General features: G+C 37.2%; 1 protein-coding gene across 2 annotated transcripts in view; it reads right to left on the reverse strand.

Annotated features, from left to right (window-relative positions):
- Nucleotides 1–16,348, reverse strand: part of dlg2 (discs, large homolog 2) — a 394,149-nt gene that overhangs the window by 341,955 nt on the left and 35,846 nt on the right. For both annotated transcript variants that reach the window (XM_079804836.1, XM_079804837.1), the window contains 2 exons: nucleotides 8,597–8,754; nucleotides 2,295–2,360 (listed from right to left, as the gene is read on the reverse strand). In XM_079804836.1, coding sequence (XP_079660962.1) covers nucleotides 2,295–2,360; nucleotides 8,597–8,754 — 224 coding nt within the window. The remainder of the gene's footprint in view (nucleotides 1–2,294; nucleotides 2,361–8,596; nucleotides 8,755–16,348) is intronic.

Genomic DNA, 16,348 nt, shown 5'->3' on the forward strand with positions numbered 1-16,348 from the left:
CAACAATAACAGAGTTTGTGCACCAGGCTTTGTTAATGTAAATGCACAATCCACCACCTCTGGTCTTACCGGAGCCATCTAATGTTCTATCCGCCCGGAGCGTGTGGCATCCCGCTAGCTCAATAGCGGTGTCCGGTATTCCGCCGTTTAGCCAGGTTTCCGTGAAGATTAGGACGTTACAGTTCAAAAGTTTCTTGCTGTGTGTGATGCTGAGTCGAATCTCCTCCATTTTGTTCACTAGCGACCGTACATTGGCAAGGAAAATACTGGGTAAAGAGAGCCGATGTGGGGTAAGCCTTAGCTTTAGCCTTAGCTTAGCTCTCAGACCACCGCGTCTTCCCCGCCTTTGTTTACGATCACAGCGCCGCCTGCGAGCACTTCCGCCCGGCCGGGCAGAGTGCATAGCCTCGGGTGTTCTAGCGATCTCAGGAAGGAGTCGAAGATTGTCCATAAAACTGTCGGAAATTCGCAAACCAATATCCAAAATCTCACCACGGGTGTACGATGTTAAGGCACAACTATTCTGAACGAACAGACCCGAGATGAGCAGGAAAAATACCGCAAAATTGCAGAATCTGGAGAGACCCGGAGCCTCGCGAACTACTCGCGCCGCCATCTTGGGTTCAGATGGTCAGATGGTCAACGATAATCGCTTCACCCGTGAATAGTCAAAATGTTCTGGCTCAGTGTTTATTCATGTAAATTTCAATAAAAATGTTGAATACTGAGATTGCAGGAAATGTCAGATTTTTGGATTCAAACTTCTCTGAGAAGGCAGATATTTAAATGAGGTTTAAATTAAGCTCTTTACACAAATATTATTTTCTACTATTTAAAAATTAATTTCGTTATTTTACTAACCCAGTGTTTTGTATGTGAATGCTGTTTCACGTGAATATTACCACAGGAGTGAAGCACAAAGCTATGTTTAGCCTAGAAAGGAAATAATGGTCAGAGAGCTCTTTTTCATTCTGTTTTGTGATCAGGATCTGGTCAATCGATTTTCCGTGAATTTTAACAATAGGCCTAGTCCATTTTATCCCAATGGACATGGACATCTCGTTTCTTTTCCCAAATCTTCACTCACGTCGCACCCATTTTCGCAGGGGATTATAAACGTTTCTTCCCTTCGTTTGCTTATAATTAAGTCTATTATAACTATTCACATCCTTTACTGTGGGAAAGTATAACAAAACACTGTGGGACGAATACTTTTTTACTTCAAATTGTATTTAACACAGTTGTTCTTGTTATTAAACTTAGTAAGGCGCGTCAAGTTTGGTGTATTTGAGTAGCGCATTTCACACACACGCCGGTGATTTTAGTTTCGTTTTCTCTGGCAGTGAACAATCAAATATTGCCTAAATGTCTTGACCTTGTGCTAGATAAAATCCGCTCTTCAGACATTTTACAAACAGTGTTGCCTTGCAACATCAGGAGAAAACATGAAGATGAAGATATTCGAGAAGGTGTCTATCCAGCTTGTGTCCCACATTCCTCTCAAAGCGCAGAGCGGTATATGACGCATCTTTGCGGGGAAATAGTATGAATCAAATATTTTTCTAACTAATATTTAATTTTCTTATATTCTTGAGGTAACCATTATTTACTGAAAATCGTTTAACTGTTTTATAGGCTGTGTTGTTTCACTGACGGAAGTGCTAAAATAAACACGCATGCTTATGGATGTTTCAGCCTCAAATTATTTCAAAATGTAGGCTATATATATATCTGGCATAGATTACAGTATTTAACATAGCATATATGCATTAGTTACATTCTCAATTTAATTTACAGAGCAATCCCTGCTAAGTTTTTAGTTTAACTAATACTATAGAAGCGGATTAGAAACAAATGATAATATAATAATAAAAGCTAAATTAAAATATTAATAAATACTCTAATAGTATATACTGTAAGTAATACTAAAAAGCTAATTCAACATATTGATAAATACTATACTAGTATATAAATAACACTGGTTCTCATAATTATTTTATTATATTTTAGATCCAGTAGTGCAAACAATAAGTGAGTATGTAAAGTGATAAACACTTTATAACACAAGTACTCAGAAAATGTCACCGCATGAAAAACTCATCTCAAAACCTCTCACGGTTTAATCGATATAGCACTTATCAACAGTCTATGGCGTCCCTCCAAATGGATATAAATCATCCGAAAGGAAAAAACTCTCTGCCTGCATTACTCACGCGTAGCTGGTGTAAAAACTGCCATGTGACAATCGGTATCTGTCAGAAAACTGACTGGAATGTGGGAAGACTGTTTCTCACCTCTGTATTGGTGGTTCCTACAGCAGGCTCCTCCACTGTCAGCTCCATGTGGCTCTCCTCTCTCAGCTGGGGACAAAAACACACCCACTTTTAGAAGTCATCAACATCTCTAATGCCTGACTCCAGAAGCATTTCACTTTAAGCATACGAGTAACGTTTTTAGAACATTAATTAGGGGTGTAACGATACACTCGTGTCACCATTCGATATAAATCACGATACTTAACTCACGATACGATACGTATCCCGATGTTTTAAACCAAAATAAATACTTTTTTTTATTTTTACTTGTATATTATTATTATTAGTGTATTATTATCAGGACCCACAAATATTCCCCCATTGCATTATTATACATTATATTCAACATTATATATAGTCGTTAAATGTAATAATGTCCCTGGAACTCCCATTTTTTCCCCTCACGCATTACTCACGTTTTCAATGCAGACAGGATTCTCTCCCCATGCTCGCAACTCTCCCGGTGCTTGCTATGTCCCACCTCTCCCGCTATTAATGCACTATACATATAAGAATAAACCATCTAAAATGCTTTGAATAATCATGCTACCAAAACTAAATGTGATCTGGTGATTTAAATGACGTTTGCGCTTTGACTTTGAGGAGTGTCACTTTAAATAATGTTTGCGCTCTCACTTTGAAGAATCAATCCCGGTTCTAATCGCAAGAAAGCGTCTCAAAGTGACCACTCTCAAACTTTAAATGTTTAGCTCATCCAGGAATTTAAATTCTACATTTACTCACTCATGATGTGTTCGCGCATCACGCAATCATTTGAACGTCCGTGTTTACTACAGTATGCGCGTCGTGTTCATTTATTAAAATGGATTTGGATTAGACCACTCGATTAGTTCTTTTTACGATGCCTTTATGACATTTTTTGGATTTTTTAAGTTTGAGAGGAAATGACTTTAAATGGAAGGACAGAAATCCCTTAGGTTTCATAAAGAATATCTTCATTTGTGTTTGGAAGTTAAACGAAAAACGACATGATGGTGAGTAGCTACATGATGACAGAATTTACATTTGTGGTACATTTGCAAATTTGTGTTTGGGTGAATTATAGCTTATAAATAGGCAGACTACAGCAAGTTGAGCCTTGGATAAAACAAATATATCGCGAATCATATCGTTTCCATCAACAATACATATCGTCACATTTTTATATTAAATGATATATCGTTACACCCCTAACATTAATGTAACAGTTGGTATGGTTTTGATATTCAAACATTCTGACACATCCTCAATCAAGTGAGCTGCTGATATTCAAGAGCATGGAGGATATTTAGATTAACAGCAGGATTTCAAGGGAGATTTTGCTTTTATACATTATACATTTATTTAAAAGAGCATTTTATCTGAAGTCACAGAATTAAGAAAAAATTCTGCTTGGAAAGTCTGTCAACAAATAATGTATAATGTATAAGGCAGGCTGAAGGAAGAGAGATGGCCAGATGCATCAGTCTGAAACTCACAAACACAACCCTTATATAACATATAACAGCCAACCGTAGCAGCACAGACTCTCACACACTCGCATATGTATACGGGCCACATAAATGATTAACATCCTGAAGACCATGATATGTGATTGGGAGCATTTTTTATTTAAATTCATTTCAAAAACCAACGCCATAGCAAAGATTTGAGGACAGTTATTTTAAACCAAGAGAAATAATACAATTATTTTTGAAAAAAGTCTCTCACGCTCACCAAGGTTGCATTTATTTGATCAAAAATGCAGTTAAAAAAATTATATTGTGAAGTATTATTACAATTTAAAATAGATGTTTTCTATTTTAATATATTTTCAAATTAAAGGAACACGCCGACTTTTTGGGACTTAATCTTATTCACCGTTTCCCCCAGAGTTAGATAAGTCAATACTAGGGCTGGGCAAATTAACGCGTTAACGTGGGCGATTCATTTTTTCAGCTTAACGCATTAAAAATATTTAACCCAAATAACGCAGCGTCCGTTTTTATATCCATTTTTGCCATGATCACGCTCCTTTTCATGTAAATGCTTCCAAGCGCAACAAGACACAAGAGAATGCGCTGTGTGTCAATGTCTTGTCTGTGTGGCTGCGTCTCATGTCAGCTAATCGAGGGACACTCTGACACACACACACACACACACTCGACGCACAGACAGACTCGCGTCATTCTCCTGCTCACATCGAGTTCTCTTTTGCTCATGAACAAACAATAACAACAACACAGAGAATTTTGAGTATTCTCATATTAGGAGTCTTAAATTAGTTAAATAACGTCTTAAATTAACTTAAAGAGTTGTGAGGAAATGAGATGCGCGGGACAGCGCGTCAGATCCGCGTTCTTAAAGTGACAGGAGCACTGATGATGCCTGTCATTAATGTTCATCAAAGAACAACGGGAACAGAGACAAGTGTAGCTTTAATGATGATTAATCTATATTTTACTATTTTCAGGCGCTGCGTAATATCATTGCGCCACTGCATCCATGGTACGGCAGCAAAGTTCCTTGATTACGCAGGAATCAGAGTATAGTTCCTTACTTATGGAGCAGTAGGCTAGCTGGAGCCATTTACCTCCAGTCTTTGTGCTAAGCTAGGCTAGCGGTGGGTGCGTCAGACAGAGTTATGGCACGCACAGAGATGAGAATGGTATGTATGGACTTATCTAACTCTGGGGGATACGGTGAATAAGCTAAAGTCCCAAAAAGTCGGCGTGTTCCTTTAACTAATTTATTCCCGGGATGGCAAAGCTGAAATTTCAGCATCATTATTCCAGTGTCACATGATCCTTCAGAAATCATTCTAATATGCTGATGCATTAAGAAATATGTTTTATTATGATCAGTGTCGAAAAAGGTGTTGCTTAATATTTTTGTGGAAACTTTAGGATTCTTTGATGAACAAAATTGAAAAGAACAGCATTTATTTGAAATATAAATCTTTTGTTTCATTATAAATGTCTTTTTTTACAAATAAAGAAGACTTTGCATCCTTGGTGAATATTTAATTTCCTCAAAAAAGACATACAATGACAACTGACATAGCTAATAGCATATAATAGTGCATGTGTTTTTGTTAATTGTATGTAAATAATTAACTAACAACTTCTGTATGCTAATGGCTCAGTGAAGATATCTACATATGTAAATATGCTGATGTCAGGATGTCGTCCTTCTGTCCAAAAAGACCATGAGACACTGGGATCAAGACACACAGCTCACACAGAGACAGCGTCCCCCTAGTGGCAGTATGCAAAAAAAAGCAGTCTGAATTGATGACTGCACATGCACTGGCAAAATAATGCAGTTATTAACATGATAAAATACTACACAATAAATAAAAACACCCATCAATACATGGAAACATTATATGCGTATGTGAAACTGAGATGACGTTTTGCATTTAACAATGCAGTTGAAAATACAACAAGCTTTAATCTTTCTGCTATGCATTTTTAAATGAAATCCGCTGAGCAACAAGAATCTCGTCTCAGGCCCTTTTCAGTCCAGTATAATCTCACTTTCTCAGAAAATTGAAGTCATTAATCACACAAGTCTCTAGTACACTTGTACCATTTTATCAGTAGGTGTTTGATTGACACGTCTTATGCTTTCGTGAGTGCTGATGCGTCAGCAGACCTAAGCGGTGCGGCGGAATTCACCAGCGTCTGGGAACACAAAGCCTGCATACAGCTCTAAAGCCAATTGTGTTCTTCACATATCTACAACTTCATTTATTGCCTTTAATTATACAGTCACAAGCCTTTTCACTCAACGTCATCACGGCACATGACAGGCCTCAAACACATATAAAGAGTGCTTTTCCAGCCATTTTAAGAGAAAAGAACACATCACAAATGAGATTTTCTTCAAGAGCAGAATCAAGATTAAATGGAAAGCAGAATTTAAATCCCCAGAATCATATATATGTCTCTACTGCAGTTTTGGAAGAGATCTCAACAAGGTCTCATTAGATTTGTCAAGATGTTAACATTAAATAATAAAATAACAGCTTTTTTTTTATTTGAACTCATACATTTCTCTTCAAAAACTTCCAAAAACATTGTTCAGTCAGGTCCACTTAAGTCAAAAACACCATAGACAAACTTTTAGTCAACTTTCTATTCGCATAATTTGCAAAAATTTACATTTGCCGTTATGGCTCTGTTCTAAATTCCCCATCCTTTCCATGAGCTCCATGAAAAGCCAAGACAGCGAACACCAGCAGATTCTCAGCGAAACCCCGCATTTAGAACACAGTATACATCAATGACAACAGAATGACATTGATTAAGTTTAACAGTTTAAGGAGGAGCTGGGGAGGAGGTGGGTTGCAAAGCAGCCAATTGCAGCAGTTTGAGAGTTGCCAATTGAGTGCATACGGACTACCGGCACATCCGGGAACTTAACTGTCAATTTCGTCAACGCCCCTTTTTAGGGGAAAATAAACTAGAGTTGCCATAGACTTCAATACAAAATAGCGGCACAAAACAACGTCCGTACACAGCCGGCAGACGTGAATGACTTAAGATAATCACTAAGATTAAACATGTCAAGTAATTATATGTCCAGCCTGCCTGCCTTATAGCGTGAAAGATACGTCCACACACTTCATGTAGTCAATTTAAAAAACATGTCCCTTCATTCTCTCACCATCAAATTGGTGTAACAACCCCACCCAATGGCCAGCCTAGTTTATTTCCCCTAAAAGTGGGCGTGAATCTGTTCAGAAACATTCTATGACGTTGCGCCGGTTGTGCGTATAGGAATCGGATCAGCTGATATGGGAGGGGTTGGAATTTTTCCAATCAGCTAAAAGCGGAGCTTGACTACATGGCCTGCCTGAACTAACGCAGAATGCTTGATTTCTTGTTCATAATACACCTGCTAACACAAAAAATGGGGCGTGGCTTCTGTAAACAAATGTGCTATCTATTACTTTACTCATCTATGCCAATATCAGGATGTCGCGTGTATTTTGCCACGGATGAGCAAGTAATGGATAGCACATTTGTTTAGAAAATATATATTACACTTTAAAATAACTCTATTTTTAATAATTTATTCATGCAATGGCAATGCTAAAATAATAGGCAAGGCAAGGCAAGTTTATTTGTATAGTACATTTCATACACAGTGGCAATTCTAAGTGCTTTACACAGAAATTAAGTTAAAATAGTTATAAGTGAATAAAATAAAAATATATATAGTATAATAGTTATAAAAGGAATTAAAAGGAAATTAAAAGGAAATAAAAATAAAGATGAAATCCCCTATCTGGGGTGGAAGAAAATACTACAATAATACTACAATAATACTACAGTTAGGGCTGGGTATCGAGTTCGATACTTTTTAGGCACTGACCGAACTGCCTCTATACCATTGAGTATCGTAAAAGGTCTTGCCATTCGATATCACATTTAGATACGCGGCTTGTGTGCGAGGCTGAAGTGTGTAGTCAATGCTTGTTTATACCAGCCGCGTTAGGGAACAAGGACAGAACAAAACCTTGACGGAGCCATGATGCCCCACAGACATGTGCAGTGTAAATAGGGGGTAAGCGTCCCAAAAGTATGGCCAACAGGGCGCCAACAGGGTGCCATGGAATATTTGCAACAAGATAATTGCTGCCAAGACTGGAAACACAATAAATCTGAAGCACTTGACAGTGCAAGGAATAAGAAAGTTGCTCTGTATTCGACTGCAAGAAGAACTGCAACGCGTCACATAAATGAACCGAAACTCAGCATATAGGCTACTTGCCTCACAAACATGAGAAATAGGTCTGTAGAAAGCTTGAAATTTCTACTTTTAAAGGAACACTCCACTTTTTTTTGAAAATAGGCTAATTTTCCAACTCCCCCAGAGTTAAACAGTTGAGTTTTACCCTTTTCGAATACATTCAGCCGATCTCCGGGTCTGGCGGTAGCACTTTTAGCATAACATAGATAATTGAATCTGATTAGACCGTTATCATCTCGCTCAAACTATGCTAAAAGTTCTACCACCAGATCCGGAGATCGGCTGAATAGATTCGAAAACGGTAAAACTCAACTCTAATGAGCCTATTTTCAAAAAAAGTGGAGTGTTAGCGTTTTTTTGCAGGTAATGTGTAATGTAATCTTGTTAAAAATAAAGAATAAAATTGGTATCGAAAAAAGAATCGTTCAGGAACCGGTATCGAAGTTAAGGTATCAATATCGAAATATTTCAAATGATAGCCCTAACCACAATAGCCAGTTGAGAACCACTAGGGCTATGTGATGATTCTGTATTTGTCTCACCTCTGGCGGTGTGGAAGCTGGCTGCGGACCCTCTGTGGGTAATGTCGAATTGGTGGCAGTGTATTCCCACTGCTGAGCCATGTGATTCACCTCCACCAGCTTCTGCTCACAGCTCTTCTGAGAGTTCAGCAGGGTCACTTCATAAAACTCCTGGATATCTACATAGAGAGAGAGAGACAGAGAAACACTATAAATGTCTTTTTAATACCTACTTGAACCCTGTTGTCGTTTCCACACCCATTTTGCCTAAATGGGCTTGTGGATTAAAAACCAGCATAATCTCTAGCTGGCAGCAGATCAAATTAAACACAAGGCAATTTATTAGATTGATTCGTTGGCATCTAAATGAATCCAACACAGAGAGAGAGAGAGAGAGAGGGGGAGAGGCAAACACATGCTTGTTTAGTCGGAAAAAAAGGTGGATATTTGAGAGGCAGCCATGGTACAGATTAATTTGTGTTTCTGGGTCAAAAAGTGAGATTAGACACACATTTCTAGCTAGCTTAGCCAAACAGATTCCAAGTCAAATATCACAATGAGAAAATATGTAGGGCTTTCCAATAATTCCCATTACTGTGCAAAAACTAAGTTTTACATATACAGTTTATGTGTGGGAACATTGTAATGTCGTCACAGGTTAGCTGTGTAGCAAATACAATAACGAGATGCTTGGCGGAGAATGATCGAAGAAACACAATATTTAATAATCACAGAGAGCGAGAACACTACACATATTCCAACAATGTAAACAAGGAATCATAAACCAGGCAAACTGAAGGCAAGGAGCAAGAGACAGGTGTGAGCTAATCAGAAACCATATGAATGAGAACTCAGGCAAAGACAGTGACAATGAAACGAAACAGAACAAGACAATGAAGCTATGATCTACAACCCCATTTCCAGAAAAGTTGGGACATGTTGTAAAATGCAATAAAATCCAGAATCTGTGATTTGTTATTAAAAGGGTTTAGTTCACTTTAAAATGACAATTTCCTGATATTTTACTCACCCCCATCTCATCCAAGATGTGCGTGTCTTTCTTTCTTCAGTTGAAGAGGAAAACATTCCAGGATTTTTCTTCACACAATGGACCTCAATGGCAACCAAAACGTTGAAGGTCCAAATCAATGCAGTTTTAAAGGGCTTCGAAGGGCTTCAGAGGCTCTGCACGATCCCAGCTGAGGAATAGGGGGTTATTTGGCAAAACCATCTGTCATTTTCAAGAAAAAAATAAACATTTATATACTTTGTAACCTAAATTGCTCAGCTTGCGCTGCTCTGCCACGTGCCACGGATTGCACAATCACGTCGGAAAGGTCACGCTAGATGTAGGCAGAAGTACTGCCCCAAGCAAACGTGCGAGGACTAATACAAACATCCTTTACAAAAAAAAACCTCCATCTTCAACTTCAAAATCGTCCTACATCATTGTTTGACCTTTTTTTGCTAAAGGATGTTTGTATTAGTCTTCGCACGAGCGCTTTGTAAACATGTACTTCTGCCTACATCTAGCGTGACCTTTCCGACGTGATTACGTAATCCCTAGCACATCGCAGAGCAGCGCAAGATGAGCAATTTAAGTTAAAAAGTATATAAATGTACATTGTTTTTAGAAAATGGCCGATGGTTTCGCTAGATAAGACCTTATTCCTCGGCCGGGATCGCGCAGTACCTCTGAACCCCTTTGAAACTGCATTGATGTGGATGTTCAACATTTTGGTTGCCATTGAAGTCCATTGTGTGAAGAAAAATCCTGAAATGTTTTCCTCAAAAAAAAAACTATATTGCTTTTCCACTGAAGAAAGAAAGACATGAACATTTTGGATGGCATGGGGGTGAGTAAAATATCAGGACATTTTCATTTTGAAGTGAACTAATCCTTTAGCTGACAAAAGTACAGAGAAAAGTTTTTACTTTTTGACGTTTCCAATTTTTACTTTTTACTTGCGTGTTTTGGGTTTTGTTCTCATTTATTCTTTTGTTTGCTCCTTGAAGAGCAAGATTTTGTTTATTTGTAGATTTGAGTTAATTCGTTCTTTTTTTCTTTCTTTTGATGGTTTGTCCTTAGTTTGGTATTTTGAATCTTTATTATAATATTTTCTATTGTTTTTCCCTCCAATATTTTATCCCGACCAGGGAGAGAACAGGAAAGAATGTCACGTGACTTCCATTTTGCAACATCTAGGGAAGCGCGTTGTTAACAGACTAGGTAAGAAACGGGTGCCATTCTTGTATGTTTTGAGTTTGATAGTTAGTGTAGATTATGTAGGGCATCTTGGACGCTGAAGATTTTCTTTTTCTCCTTTTTATGTTATTGTGTTTAGTAGTTTAGTTGGGAATGGGATGTAGGTAATGTGTGGGGTTTTGTTTTGTTATTTTCTTTGATTTATCCCCGTTTAAGTTCCTACTCCCTGGTATTGGTTTTTGTGGGGGGTTTTGTATTGATTTCTCCTCCTAAATGTTATTGTGAATAAATTACCCCGTTTCCTTCATTTAAAAATCCATTTTGCTCTTGTGTTCTTTTTGCACCTGCACCACTGAATGTCTCTCAGAGTTAAGATCCGGGAAAATATTTATTTATTTTATGTTGTGTCCCTCATGCCCTTAGCCATCTTTGGGACGTAACACCAACATGTTTGTAAATATAAACAAATTTAGATTTTGATGGCTGCAACACACTCCAAAAAAGTTAGGAAAGAGGCAAAATAAAAGTGAAAAGATTATAGAATATCCAAGTTAAACTGTTTTTGAAACAGTCATGATTAATAGGTGATGTTATCGTGTTTTTGGTATAAAAGGAACATCTCAAATCTTTGGCAAACAAAGATTGGTCATGGCTCACCACAATTTTGTGAGACAATAAAAAAAAAATCTAATTTCTCAATGCAAGATTGCAAAGGATTTAGGTATTTCACCATCTACAATACATAATGTTGTGAAAAGATTCAGGGAATGCAGAGACATCTCAGTACATGTAGGGCAAGACAGGAAACCAGTTTTTAAACGTGACCTTCAAGCCCTCAGATGGCACTGCATGAGAAACCATCATGCTGCCGTGTTAAAAAAATAGCCGCTTGGGAGTACTTTGGAAAACTGTTTTCACTTAACAGTCTCCTACTGCATTGAGAAACTCAACTCGGATCTCTGTTACGCAAGGAGAAACCTATATGTCAATTATTCTATGCAGAGATGCCAACAAGTTCTCTGGGCCCGAGCTCATCTCAGATTGTCTAAAACACAGTGAAATGTGTGCTGTGGTCAGATGAGTCCACGTTTCAGTTTGTTTTGGGGGAAAAAACGACCATCCAGGCTTTCATCAGCGACAGTGCAAAAGCAAACATTGGGCATAGTATGGGGGTGTATCAGTGCAAACAGCATGGGTGACTTTCATGTGTGTGAAGCTACCATTGAGTTGAAGGCATATCTTGGGATTGTACAGAGACATTTAGTGGCATCAATGACATCTTTCCTGGGAAGCAAGACAATGCCAGGTCTCATTCACGTGCAACAAACGAGTGGTTTCTTAGTAGTGTTAATTTCGTCAGACGAGACGAGACTAAATATGTTCGTTAACGACCTTTTTTTCCATGACGAAGACGAGACGATGACGAGACTGCACCAATGTCCAAAAACACTGACTAAGACTAAATTAACATGCATTATTGTTGATGAAAAAGGACGAGACTAAAATGTTTTGCATAAAATAAAAACTAAGATAAAATCTCTCTTCATTTTCGTCTACAATTGTCTCTACTTTTACATCATGAGATGAATATTCAGCTGTTCAAAATATTCAGAAAGAGTTCCCGCTGTTGTTGGAGTGCAGGTCTCTCTCAGACTCCGCCTGTCATCTCGCGGCCGTGCGCGTGTGGTCACGTGGTTCCCGGAGCGCTCAATACCTCTAGCGCTGTGGCAGTATATTTGAATGGCTTAAGCCGCGTAAGTTACACAACAGCTTCACTTTACAGGTGTTTGCAGCAATTTTTGGTAAACAGTACAGCATGGTGTGCGTCAGCCACATTTACAGTATCATTTTATTATGGAGAGTGGTAGAGATCAACATTGTTAACATTAATATTAATGTTTTTCTTGTATTTATCCCTCAGGTATTCCTTACTAATTAAGTCACACTTGTACTCATTGATGGTCAAATGTGACCATACACCTTAACTATTTCAAAAATAAATAGCCTATATTTTAATTCAATAATATTTATTGAATATTTTGAGGAGATCTTTTGGTACTAAATACTATTTGTGCAATACTTATGGTCCATTAATGATCACTTAAAATATTTTTCTTCTAATATTTTTATTATTTATATTACAATTAGTGTATTAATTAAGGTTAAAATAGAGAATTCCACTGCAAAGAGGCAAATTAGAGTCATTTTGTGGCTGGAAAAATAAAAAAATTCACTTGTAATGCCATTACCCACTGGGTGCCTGTATGGCTCTTTAATACATACACAGATCATAACTGCTTACTTATTTGTGAAATTTTGAAATGTTAATAATAGTGAATAGTAAAGAATGCAAGCAAATATAATATAACCCCAAAAAAGTGTAAAAAACATATTTTCCCTTATACTATGTACAGTAGGCTATATACATATGAATTCATATTGAATCAAGATCGAACTCGATATTTGTGCCCATCGTCTCATAAGCTAATGCTGATCTACGCTGTAAATCAACCAGTTAGCTATGGTGTTGTGGCACAAACATTATGCAGGTTATATGTACTTTATGTAACTTATTTTGCCACAAAATATATTGAGTTTTCCTTTGACTAAAGCTAGACTAAAATGACTAGACTTTTGGTCGACTAAAACTTGACTAAGATACCTTGAGTTGTCTTTTGACTAAAACTAGACTAAAATGACTAGACTTTTGGTCGACTAAAACTTGACTAAGATACCTTGAGTTGTCTTTTGACTAAAACTAGACTAAAATGACGAGACTTTTAGTCGACTAAAACTTGACTAACAAAAAAAGATATGTGAATGACTAAATATGACTAAAACTAACAAGGACATTTGGCACAAGACTAAGACTAAGACTAAATTAAAAATAGGTGACAAAATTAACACTATTTCTTAGACACTCTGCACTCCATAGAGAGGATGTGCTTGACTGTCTGCCTGCTATCCAGATCTGTCTCCTGTTGAAAATGCATGGCCCATCAGATTCAGATTCATTCTTTATTGTCCTCAATTGAGGAGATTTGTTTTAACAGACTGTACCAAGAGCAACATTCAGCACACATAATATACACATATTATTGTACACATAAATAGACATATTACAAAAAAAAACGTAACATTTCTAAATTATGCATTTTGTAAATTCAGCGCTCTTAGAGTACAAAACTTTTCCCTATGCGTGATTTTTTATGGGGCAGCTGTCTGTATCTACAGCCTGAGGGAAGAAGGGTGAAACATGAGTTGAGAGGGTGGCTAGGATTTTGTATTATGACGTTTGCTATACAAATGGTAGCAGTGTCAATGAGAGCCGACAAATTGGGAGTGGAAAGACCAATTATTTTTGAGGTGTTAGTGATTTTAAGGAGCTTGTTTTTATTAGTGAGAGAGAGAGAGAGCATGGTGGCACAGTACAGGAGGATGGGTTCAATGATGCTTTGGTATAAGAGAAACATGAGGTGTGGTTTGACTGAGAGGATCCTGAGTTTATGTATGACAAAGTCTTTGTTGGCAGCGTCTATGAATGTCTAAAACTCGATTTATTGTCCAATAAAATGCCACGGTACCAGAAACTGTCAACAATTTCTACTGACTGGCCATTGATGGCGATAGGACAGTGAGGGGTGGAGAGTTTTTGATGTGTGCCAATGATGAGTTCTTTGAAATTAAAAATTTGAGTTAATACAATGAACATTTTTGAGAATCTACATCACCCTTTATTCAAATATTATTAAAAGATTTTGTAAGCATATTGCATAATTGTGTGTTTTATTTGTTATAATGCAGTGAAACATGCCAAATTGTGCTATTTTCATAATTTATCACAACTTTTTTATTTATTTATGTGGTTCAGATGCAATAATATTTTGAGTTTCTATTTATTAAACCAATTTCCTTCATTGTATTAACTCAAATTTTTCATTTTATTGAATTTCAAATTTTAAGACAACCAGGTAACTTACTTTTTTAAACCACCAATATTTTTTCACAGTGTGGCAAAAAAGTTCCTGGGACAAATTGTTCCGGGTAATTTTGGCGGAAACCCGGCTTATGTTTTCAGTTAGATATAGTATTTCTATGTAAACCAACGTCATTTAATTAAGTGATATCGCTCTATTAAGTGATACCAAAGTCCCTTTAAGACAAGTCATTTCACTTAGCGACCATCTTTGAAACGCCTCTCTGCACTGTAAAAAAAATTCAGGTCTCCAATTGAAAATTTTCTAGTGACTGATCACATCTAAATTTTTCAGTTGGCCAATTTGAATTTCTGTGAATTGATGCAATTTAATTCAATTCAAATTCAAGAAATTCAATTTGGCCAACTAAAAAATTTAGATGTGATCGGTCACTAGAAAATTTTCAATTGGAGACCTGATTTTTTTTTACAGTGTGGCATGCAAGTGCATCTCTTTGAATGGGGAAACATCAAATTCTCCAAAACTGTTCGCCAAATCTACAATTAAATTTGAAATTACCAATTAAATCTGACAACAACCGTATCATAAATGTTGTTTCTAAATGCTCGAATCATGACGAAAAACGGCATTTTTCAGCCTGGACAAAGCTCATGTGCAATCGTAAACGTGCGTCTCATAACATTGCCTGTTTCTATAGCAACCGGAGCTACTAACAGCAGCTGCAGTGACATAATGACTTTACTAATCAACGATTGGCTCTTTCATTTAGAAGGCGGGGCTTATTCACCATATTGGGCGTTGCACTTTCTCCCATTCATAAGTAATCGGAGTGCACCGTCTTCCTATATATAAAGTCTTTGGTGATACTAAATGAGGTCAGAGGTGCTGTATTACTATTATCGGTCAACTCTCTTCCACCCCGCCTGAAGAGATACTAAACAGAGATGTCAGAGATCTCCAAATATTTAAACTAGAGTGCAAGCACTTGCAGGAACCATCTGGAGAGCTCTTCTCTTTCAGACCGAACAACACAGATTTAACAGCGACAGTCACATTAAGCCACAATGCATGGTGGGTAAAAGTCAGCAGCTCTGCTGTGAATCCAGCCACCATATGCTGTACTAAATGCTACAGATCCTGCCTCGGAATGAACTAAGCTCCTGCTTTGAGAGAGGAGATAAAAGAAAAGAACATTCTGTGTTTGGAGTGCCCATATGGAATGTGTGGATGAAATGTGCTCAGCACCAGATGACATTTTGTCAAAATGTAGAAAGCATTCCACATAAAAATACAGAAATAAATACAGAAAATAAATCTGCGCAGATGCTGAATCTAAGGATATTGTGAAAACATACCAAAAATATACCAAGATTGCAACAGTTTTATTGTAGGACTTTTAGTAACTATAATGTTCTGGCAGATATGACAAGAAATATTACAAACCTGCAGAGACGCAAAGCAAACCTACACTGAAAACAAGCATGTGGGTGGTTTACATGACATTTGTAAAAGTATGTACAGTGTCCAGGTATGTGACCAAATGTATATCATTTAAAACGGATAACATTTTCTAATGTCAGTATTTCTATACCACTAATTTTAATGATGTATTCATTGAGAATACATTCA

This window comes from Gobio gobio, assembly GCF_949357685.1.
Source record: "Gobio gobio genome assembly, chromosome: 22".
Lineage (NCBI taxonomy): Eukaryota > Metazoa > Chordata > Actinopteri > Cypriniformes > Gobionidae > Gobio > Gobio gobio.